The sequence below is a fragment of the Convolutriloba macropyga genome, chromosome 8, assembly GCF_964194025.1.
Source record: "Convolutriloba macropyga chromosome 8, txConMacr16.3, whole genome shotgun sequence".
Taxonomy (NCBI): Eukaryota; Metazoa; Xenacoelomorpha; order Acoela; family Convolutidae; genus Convolutriloba; species Convolutriloba macropyga.
Genome location: NC_134475.1, coordinates 43,277,068 through 43,288,172, shown reverse-complemented (window position 1 = coordinate 43,288,172; position 11,105 = coordinate 43,277,068). Strand labels below are relative to the sequence as shown.

The 11,105-nt window shown below is 34.8% G+C and overlaps 1 protein-coding gene across 1 annotated transcript; it reads right to left on the bottom strand.

The window, feature by feature from the left end:
• Positions 1-7,538: 7,538 nt before the first annotated feature.
• LOC142345063 (uncharacterized) lies at positions 7,539-10,595 on the bottom strand. The gene is made up of 4 exons (XM_075397145.1): positions 10,099-10,595; positions 9,224-9,380; positions 8,579-8,834; positions 7,539-8,197 (listed from the first exon to the last, which is right to left on the bottom strand). Exons 1-4 carry the CDS (start codon positions 10,267-10,269, stop codon positions 7,585-7,587), a joined length of 1,197 nt encoding a protein of 398 aa, XP_075253260.1. The 5' UTR covers positions 10,270-10,595; the 3' UTR covers positions 7,539-7,584.
• Between the last annotated feature and the right edge of the window lie 510 nt (positions 10,596-11,105).

Genomic DNA, 11,105 nt, shown 5'->3' with positions numbered 1-11,105 from the left:
TTGTCTAATGACAATTTTCGAGTCTTATAATTGTCTAATGGCAATTTTCGAGTCTAATTTACCGTTTTTGCGAGATCGCTTGCTTTTTTCCTTGATGTCTCATTGTAAAACCAGCTATGTATACATTCGAAGACCTTAAGTTCGTATTTTATGGGCTATTCCGGTCTCCAGTCAATGTTAACATTTCTGATTATCAAAAGTCTATTTATATGTTCAACAGCAGAAGCTATCTTATTGTTACTATTCTCTTCTACTAGAAAAATCGAAGTCAATGATCTAGCTAGTCCTTTTTCATGCTTGATCTTGTCTTTCAAACAATTTTCCGAAAGTTCAAAATTTTAGACGGTCAGTTTAGTGATGCGTTAATAATTGCATATCCCTTCTCCTAAGCAGTTGTAGATAAGGATATGTTGTCTCCCACCCACTGCGATTATTCTCACCCAAATTTATCCACATTTGCCCGCTCACTTAATCCACACTCGCTCTTTCTCATGTTCGCTCCATTTCTCCAATTTCCTTTGAGTTCCCATTAACAACCCTGTTATAACTGGGTGTCTTTTACTAATTATATCTCAAATTTAACTCCCTAGTTAACACACATCCTCAAAGTTGTTGGTTAGGATGTGGTTTTAATTGCGTCTTTGCGATGAGTGTTGAGGGCTAATTGATACTTTTCTTAGAAGCGAGCCGGTTTAAGAAGAAAGCTGAAGTTATCAGTTATAGATAATAAAGGACATTAAGGAAATAAACTAGATTGAAAGATTGAAAAAGGCCTCCGTGGAAATAGAGGGGGGTTTCGTCTTCTTCGTGGAGTAATAAACTGAAAAGTTTTGGATGATCTATTGATTCACAATTGCAAGCAATGAACATTGAAAGTTGTACCCTCTTTGTGTATAGCTAGGCAAACCACGAACACATCGTTTAACTGATTTTTTTGGCTTAAATGCGTAACATAAATATGTGTAGTTTCTCGCTTGGCATCGAAGTAATCTCTAAATCATTGAAATTGCTTAAAGATCGGAAGTTTGAAAGTTTTGCGAAGTTTGAAGATTTTGCGAACTCGTAAAGTACCTGAATAAAAGAAAATTTGTCAACGAAAGAAAATGTCAACGAAAGATGAGTATATTTGTGTTGAGGAGAAGAGCTATTGCATCCCCAGTATATTTATATCCATGCGTTAGAGATTGCAAGAGGAATTGTTGTTGTTTCGTTCCTTATCATTCGAGTACACTTAACCACTAACTTTTCCAAGTTGCATCTTCGAGAAAGGCGGATTATTATTTTTTTACATAAGTATTGTGTGTGACAAGTTTGATAGCTGCGAAAGAACAGCTGTTACTGATCTCATGGTGGTATTACGACTGGAAGTTGAATTTTGTATTGTTCACAAATTTGACCGAAGGACGTGAAATTTCTGCACTGACCAGCTACCTACTTTTTTAATTGCTCTCGAACAAAGTTTGAAGCAATTATTCTAAACCTGTTGGTCCTTTTTATGCTTTACCGCTTTGACTTTTGTTTTTGCTAAATTTCGCTCTACCCTTTTGTTTTTGCTAAATTTCGCTCTCATTCAACAACTGAACTCCAGTGGCGGTTGTTCACTACTAAAAGCCAGGTTAAAACTGCACCAACGTTGGTATAATTTTTTAAATTATTGTTCCGACCCCACTTGTGGAGGGGGGGGGGGGGGGGGGGAACTATATACTCAAACGGGTTTTTTTTTGTTCAGTCAATTTTGGCCGATCGATATATTCGTCGTAGAGAAATGTGAGTGGTGTCATTAAAAAGCTGGTGCAGCGTAGAATTCAAAATTAAAAAGATTTTTTTGATTTCGTTTTTTTCGAGGAGTTATCGAGGATTGAAATTTTGTGTGAACACGGGATGTTTTGTTCACTTTTAGTGTAATTTTTCTCAAAATTAAAATATTTTCTATAAAAATAGTAATTCAAAATTAAATTTCACGACAAAAAATGGACCAATTTTGTGTTCCTAATAGACTAAAGGCGATAAAAAATACTAGTTCTGGTCTCATAGTGAAGTTCACTATCAAAAAAAATTCGAATTCTTTTTGAGAGCTTTTTTTAAAAAAATTTTCTCTTTTTTTGCTTTTTTTAAGTCACCTAGAGACAAGTCACTTTTTATATCGAGGTTCGATTAATGACAAACCTTCTTTACATTCAAATGAAGCCCAATGAACAAAAAAACATCGTTTTCAAGGAATTGCGCATGTTTTTTTTGGCTTCGATTCTGAGTTTTCAAATTTTTAAATGAAAATTTTAATCTGTTTTTGAGGTTTTACTATTTTTTAGTCCTAGGGCTTTGATTCATTGACTAACAGTGCAATATTTTCCATGATGAGCATTAAGTGAACATATCTAGTGCTTTGAGGGGACAGCTAATGGCTGTTAAGACTTAAAAAATTATTATTATCGTGAACTGTATTTCTGTACAGGGGTGACAGCACCCTCCTCCTTCCTACTGCAACCAAATTCAATCTGATGAGTGCTTTTATCTTCTAACTATTGGTTATATGACTTCAATGACACAAGATTTTTTTTTTCGTATTATTGGTTTCTTTTGAAATCTTATCACATTATCCAAATTTTGATGTCTCCCATTGGCTTAAAGAAAGTGTTCAGTGGATCAGAGATAAAAATTTCTGAGAAAAAGTGGTTTAGATGGCTTCGACACGTTCTTGCACTTTTTTTTGACTTTTTGGTTTTTGACTGTTTTTGTTGGTGTTTTAATAGTCATAAGACTTATTGTGATATCTTGTTGATTACCTATGCATGACCAACATAGATGTACTCCCATGGGGGCACCTTTGAGAGTATTTATTGACTTCCGTTGAAAGCTATTGAAATTTATGGCTGTTAAGAATTTAAAATAATTTTTCGAAAATTTTTTCGAACACTAACAAATATTAAACTTTTTTGTGAACTGTTAGTCAGTGTCAGTACTGACAGGACCCACTTGCTTTCTATTGCAATTAAATTGAATCTGGTTAGCGGTTTTTTCTTCTAACTATTGGTTATATGACTTCAATGACACAAGATTTCAGTTCTTTTTTTTTTTAATTTTTTTGGATATTTTTGTATTATTGGTTACTTTTGAACTCTTATCACATTATCCAAACATTTTACACATTATCAAAAAATATTTATAGCCCCATTGGCTTAGAGAGGGGAAAAGTTTTCAGGGAAAAGCTAATTGTTTCAGGGAAAAGCTAATTGTTTAATTGGTTTCGACACTTTCTTCTCCCACTTTTCTACTGAATTTTTGTTTTTGCCTGTTTTTATTGTTTTCACATTCATAAGACCTTTTGTGATGTCTTAATATTTATCTATGCATGACAAACAATATTCGTCTCCCATCGGGTTATATCTGAGCGTAGTTATTAAGCTCCGTTGAAAGATTTTGAATTTAATGGCTGTTAAGAATTTAAAAATAATTTTTTGAGAATTTTTTTGAACATTAACCAACCTTAAACTTTTTTTCGCGAAGTTCTGGTCAATGTCAGTACTAACAGAATCTCTTTCCGTTCTACTGCAGCCAAAACTAATCTGGTTAGCGGCTTTATCTTCTACCTATTAGTTTTAAATATTTAATGCCACGAGATTTCTTTTTTTTTTAATTATTCGGGTACTTTATTTTATTTTTGGTTCCTTTTGAAATCTTATCCCATCATCTCACTGCTGATAGCCCCCGTTGGTTCAGAGAAGAAGTTCAACGGATCATAGATATTTTTTAAAGAAGAGCTTACGATTTGAATTGCTTCGACAATTTCTTCTGGCCTTTTTCTAATTAATTTTTGGTTTTTGCCTGTCTCTGTTGTTGTTTTCATAGTCAATAACTTGTTTTAAGATTTTATTGCTAAAATATGATTGGCAAAGAAACTTGTTGTCCCATCGAGGCATAATTTAGCGTATTTACTGGCTTCCGTGCAAAGCTAATGAATTTAATGGCGTTGATAAAACGTGTTGCCTCGAAAATTTCGTGGTTCTAATGTATTTGTTGATAATTGTTGATTTTTTGAAATTATTTTGACAAAAAATGAGAAATGCCATTGCTCTTAAAAAATGATAGGAAATAGAAGAATTTTTAGTGAAAAGTTCATTTTTTAACGCCTTCGACTTTTTTCTCTCATCTTTTTCTTGAACTTGTTGTTTTTGTTCTTTAGGTAGCCGCAAATTATTGACAGGTCTCATAGGCTTGTAATTGAGGATTGAATGATTGATGTTACCCGAAGCAGTCAGTTTATAGCGAATAATCTTAAAGTTTTGATAAACATTTTGAAATATTTTTCCAACTTTTCAGTTTTTGTTCTTTTCGTCAAATTGTAACTTATGTTCATCAATGAGAGGTCCCATCCTATTTCTCGTATTTCGAGAAAATTTATATGTGGCGATATTATTTTTATAGCTGCAAAGCTGTTAGCTGAGCGTAGCTGTATTGCGGTGCTCTTGGTTTTTTTTGTTTCGTCGTCTGACGCTCTTTTTTCGTTTTACATTTGTTCACACAGCAAAGCTAAAAAAGTCAAATTTTCTGAATGACTTCTTCCTCTCACTAACGGCATTTGCGCGCGTGACGTCATTTCTCACTCGCTTTAGCGAAAGTTTTTAGGTTATTTGCGTGATTAGATTTTGATCATACGTGACTTACCTCACTCAATAAAATGGCTTCTGCACTGTAAAACTTAAGTTTAAATTGAATTTGTTTCAGGTCAAAGGAACTCATATGTGCAGTAAAGGTCCCTGATAAGAGGCTACTGTGGAATGGATTTTAACAAGCTTTATTAATTTATCGCTGAATGTTTTCAGCCTAGTTTTTTGAGCGGCGTCGATTTTTTTCAGTTTAGATCTGTATCTGTTTCTATCTCTATTATATGGCACGCAGGTCTATTCTTTCGCAGCTATTCCGGCAATCTGCCGGCTATGTTTCACTAATGTTTTGTTTGTTAGGCAATATGCGTTTTTATGAACGTTTATTGAGCGGCCAATTTTTGTGTTTCTTTTTCTCTTCTTTCAGAACAATCGCGTAATAACAGAGGCCAAGGGTTTTCAAATGTGGACCAAGTAAACCTATTTAATCTCTCAGTGTTAATACTTCAGCTGAATTAGTAGAAATAACAGCTGAAATAAAAAATACATAATATTCAGATGATAGCTACTGATATTAATTGTAGCAATAGTTTGTGTTTTCGCAAATCGTGTGTATTTTTTTGAGTTTCTATTGTGTTAGTTTCTATGGCTTATTCTAACCAAAAGGACTTTTTGGTTTTGTAATAACTTTTTATTAATTTATCAAGGAATATTTAATTAAATTTCTTTCATTTCTTGGTGTAAAAACGTTGATTAATTTCTAAGTTTCGCCTCTCTGTTCGTTCTTTTTGTCGGCTTGTTACCTAATCTCATTAGGAAAACTCTCCATCTGCTGTACATTTAGTATAAAGTAAACTTGTGTAGTTAAGGTTTTGTGTGACTGCTTTTTGACGTTGTTACTAGGTGCTTTTAAATTTAGATATTGAGTTTTTGCCGTGAAATTTTTGTTGGTGCTAATTTTGTTGTTTGTCCTTATGTGATTTTTCGCTTGACCGAGTTCTCGTCTGAACCATTTGACTTTTCGTCCTCAAAAAGGGGATTAAAAGGTACCCAAAAGCAAATACATTCTAGTGCACTTTCCACGAAGCTGTTGTTTTTGGTGCAATATTTCCTCACCTTGTTCGTCTTCCACCGAAAAATTTATTATTGACTGTAAATTAGTCTTCGTGAAATTGAAACGAGAACTTTCTTAAAGAAGATTTTAATTAGTTTTCATTTGCAGCTTTTAAATTCATGTGACGACATCACTCCCATGTTGATTCTTTTGAAATGTATTTTTAAGCAGTTGCGCTTAATTGTCAACTCAATTTGTAATTGTCTTAGTTTTTGCCCTCATTGAATCATGCCATTGTGTGATATCTCAGATCGATCGCAACATCAACTCGCGTTTTAAAGTTTGCGTTTAAAATTGAAAGTTGGATAATTTCAATTAAAACAATGACTCCGCTATTTGCGATAGATGCTGCATTGAGAAAGTTCAGAGTATTCTTATTTTAGTTCTACCTGTGGTTTAATTGAGCAATATTGAGAATTACAGCATCGATTAATATTGCGTTGTCTGGCCCTTGTTTTTTTACTCTGTAATTTGTTTATTTCTCTAGCAATAAAGCAGTGTAGTTTAATGAACTTCACTGCGTGCCTTTTTTGTGCCGGTCACAGCTCAGTTCAAATTCGTTTAAAGTTGTTATAGACGTATAATTGTCATATTGTTCACGTGTTTTTGTAAGCTGTTCGAGTAAATTTACTATGATGAGATTATGTGAAGCATGCTTTTTGTAACTAGTTATGATAAATATAACTTATCAACAAGTTCTTTATGTAACTTCGCTGGGGCACCAATATAGTTTTCAAATTTAATCACTCTAATGTGCAATACTTTTCTTTTTACGATATTTACTATTTGCACGTATACCTATTGTCTTTGAAATTTTTTGTGAAAAAATGTTAATTGAAGATTTTACCATAAGTGTTCACAGATTTCATAGTTTTCTTGAAGTTTTGCAATCCACTTTGAAAATTTTGCAATTTTTTAATACTCTTCAAGAGCAGCAGCTATATCTGCGATATATGAAGTTTTCTCGTGAAATAAAGCTGTTTGCTCATTTCCTGCAATTCCTTTTTTATTAGAGATCATCATTACATCTCAAATTATATCAGGATTATGACATCTAATTTTTTTGTGAACAAACTAAAATGAGTTTTTTTAGTTTTTAGAAAACCAGGCTAGTGTATTCGAAGCATACAATCAAGGCCAAAAGATCTGAGACAACTTTTGTTAAAATCTGCAAAATTTGCTGTTTTTTGAAGTGAAGTGGCAAAATAGGATTATCAATAGGGTGTCCTTAGTAAGTGGGGTGTAAATAGACAGAGAATAGGCTATAGTTATTAGCACTGACTGTGTAAAATCTGCCACCTAGTTAGCCCGTGTGGAGTGATTATCGGCTTATCCAAACGGAGGGGTAATTGAATTTGAAATAGTACCTAATTGTATTTTGCTCCCGTTTTCTATTCTACTGAGCTGCGCAGTCAGTTATTGTTGTGTGAAAATATATGACCGATTTCACTCTGATAAATTTTAAAGTCTGATAAATTGGATTTCACGGCAAAAATACCTTGTTTATATGAGCAGATTGAACCTCGAATTTTTCTACAATCCTACAATCTTTCTAAGAGGATTCCAATTTCAGTGGACAAATTTTGGATGTGCATAATGATGCAATTTGAATTCGAGCTTCTAAAATACTTTCATATTAGTGCTAAGTATTTGCACTGATTACTGCTTAAAAGCAGTTACTCTTCGATCATAAGCTCGCCATAACAAGTAATTTAAACCATTGATGAAATTTCAAAATGCAAGAAAATGGTTATCATATACTTATCGAAGAGATCATACTCGTTTTTGTATGATCTATGTCTTGATTAAAAAGAATTTGAAATTAAAACTTCAATGATATATAGCTGTGCAAATTGAATTTCATAATTATCAGTTTTTGGAGAAAGACTGTAAGTAAGCTGCTGCGTTGTGATAAGGGCTAATTGTGTTTGCAGAAATAATAGACTCAAAAGCAACGGGTTGGTTTTGATGTTCTGAGGAGACGTCGGCCAGTTTGTGGGTGCCATCGGGTACATTCGCATTGTGGGCAAATAGCCCAAGCGCGTGATAGGGTGCTAGGCCGCTATTGGCTATAGAGTTCGTGTTTGGAGCTTGGCGAATCGCCGGTTTTGTATTTTGGGAGCCAGTTTTGACATTGTTTGCTCCACTGGTAAATGTTGCGGCTAGGTTTTTCTTCGGATGTTGTGAGTCTGGGCTCTTTTTGAATCCGTTTTTTGTTGACGAATGTTTGTGCTCAGATTGTGGAAAAATATTTGGCATGGTTATTTTTTGTTGATTAGATTCAATTGATCTGTAATTATTGCTTTGCTTGGAAGTGCTGTTGGTTGAAGAGTAGTTGGTGTTGAGATGATTTTGTGCTGTGTTTGCGTATATTGATGGATGAGTGTTGCTATTGGCTGTAGTTGTTGAGTTGGCTTTTAAGGACACAAATTTGCCCTTGTGGTCTATTGTGAGTTCATCTTCGCTATCACTGCCATCGTGGCTAAACAAAGTTATAAAAAAATAATCCTGCTGGAGTTCAGTGCCATTTTTTGAAATTGTTTTGTCAAATTTTCAGGTAAAGTTAGCAAAGCTACGGGAAAGTACACAGTAGTGGTTAGTACATGTGGAAAATTGAAACATGAGCATTTTTGACTAATGCTTAGAAATTATGCATCCGAATGTTGAAATTTTTCCGGAACTTTGTTCCTGGACGAATTGTTCTGAACTTTGTTCCTGGATTTTTGTTTTAAAATATGTGACACGATGATGGCTCTGTGAACTATACTTGTTGAGAATGTGTTTGAAATTAATACAAGCATAAGCGAACCGATGTTTAAAGGAGGATATAATAGCTGTAGTTTGCTGTAATTTCGATACTAACTTTTTGTGTGGAGTTCTATCTCTTTGTCGTCTGTTTTTGAACCAGTTGCTGACTTGTGTCAGTGTAAGGCCAGAACTCTTGGCCAGTGCTTTTTTCTCCTCAGGGGTGGGGTATTTGTTCTTCTTGTAGCTCTCTTTGAGTTTGTTGCGTGACTTCTCCTTGAAGCAGTAGATAGTCTCTTCCCCGTCCCAGATAGTCTTTGGGAGAGGGAATTTCCTTCGGATGCGATATTTGTCCACGGCTCCAAGTGCGCGTCCTAAAAAAAGAGGAAATAAAGTGTTGCTTCCCAAAACGTTGCCTTCGAAATATTGTCATCGATTGCAGCTTTCCTGATGCAAAGCTGCTGACGAATAAAAAAATTAAAAAAAAACTGATATTTTTAGTTTGCGATCTCTTTGTTTTCAGCTTGATATCCAGGTTTCCGGACTCACTAACAGAACTTTTGAAAACTCGGGTTTTAATGGTTACCGTCCTGAGGATCATCACTGATTGATATTGAGATCTCTATTCCTTCCTAAGTTTTTTTTAGGCCTTGAAATGTTTTCTTAGCATATTAACTGAATACAATCGAACCGCTTCTTTTGAGTATAGATTATCCTTTTCACCTGAATAATCCTTACTTGTCATAAAGATGCCCAAACTTACCTCTGATCTTCTCTGCCTCGTAGTAGTGAGCTTTGTACCACACATCCTGCAATAGGTCGTGATTCTTCAGACTGAATGTGTATGTCTCCAAGAGAGAGTAGAGTTCTCTGAAGTTGCGTGTGTGGAAGGCCACTACTGCTCGTGATTTCATCACTACCTGGGAGCAAAAGTGGCGATGATTACTAGTTAAATATTGACTCTTACTTCTAATGACGTTAGAAACAAGAGGAACGATTATTTTTATTATAGCTGCGAAGCTGTAAGCTGAGCGTAGCTATATTGCGGTGCTCTTGGTTTTTTTTGTTTCGTCGTCTGACGCTTCATTTTCGTTTTACATTTGTTCTAGAACATTCTGTCTCGTCACTGCTTAAATGGCTTTTTCGCGCTTGATTTCATGCTTTCTGCGTGACCTAAATTGCGGTTATTCAGAAACAGAATCTGTTCCTAAAACAAATTTGATTGTAAGAAAACAGTTTGTATGGTCCGACAGCCGAGTAGTTAAGGCGACTGGCTGTTAATCCGGAGATCGCCGGTTCGAGACGCGACAGGGAAACTTTTTTTGCACCCAAAAACAACCTCCTTTGAAATAAGTTTTATAGGCGGCGGCGATAACTATTATCAACTCACTTCTGTATCTTTTTCCATCTGTATTTTACGGCACGCAAGTCTATTTCGCAGCTATTCCGGCAATCTGCCGGCTATGTTTATTCTTTTTAATTAAATATTATCGAAATAAATGGTTTTGCAGTAGCAATAGATAAAAGTTGTAGAAAACAAAGAATTTGATAATGCTCTGCTTGTTTCAACTAAGGGGGCGGTTGTTTTGGGTAATTATCATTTTTCAACACTAATCAATCTATGAATGCATACATTACCTCTGATCCATGAATAAGTTCTGAGCTGGGGAGAGTCCAGAGGAATCTAGTGAGCTTGTCCACATCTCCACTCTGGAACATGACCTCGGCTATGCACTCTATCTGCTCTCTGTTGAAGTAGAAGTTAGATTGGGCACCAGGACCAAGGCCAACTGTCCCAAAGTCGCACATAATCGCGTTTTTTGAATTCGCAGGTTGCTAAATTATGTTGTTGGAACGAGAGACTAGATTTTGACGATTAATAAAAAATAGCTGTAAAACTGTAAAAGGACTAACAGAAACGAATGACAATTACAGCTATCGCTGTTGACTAGAAATACGTTTAGTACTAGTCGTTTCAAGCGCCAAAAATTTTAATGAAAGATGGAAAAAATTATAATGGAGGAGAATGGACCAAGGAAACTAAACTTGGGATTCAGTTTATTGCTTATTAGAATTAAAAGATTTTACTATTCATCTAAATTAAAACAAGTTGTGATTGAAATAAATTGAAAGGAATTAATGAAAAATGGATGCCTGATTATACCCTACAGCTATGTTAATGAGCGTGACTATAACAATCTGTGTTGGTAATGGTTTGAATAACCATAATATTTAATAGATCAACTGATTTTTGTTGTTGTTTTTATAAGGAAGTCGGTCGATTGAGTGAGTAATTAGTGGAGGTTGACTTAATTGCACTCCAAAGTTAAGTGTCTCCCTTTTATTTTCCCCCTCGCTCACGCTTGCTCTCCATAATATCCTCCGGGCGTCATCCAATCAGAAAACAGCTTTTTGATTGGATAAGGATACATCCTTATTAAAATTCAGTAGCAACACTTATGACGAAAAAATTTTTAAATATGTAAATACGATTTCTTGTTGTAAAATGAGATCAATGGTTTTATGTACGGATATGCTCTTGGTGTGTTAACCCCCAATTAAGCTTTTCTGCATCTGTGTTTGTGCCGTCTTGTACAGTAAATTTTTATGTAAATCGATGCGAACGTGTACAATTGTCATTATAG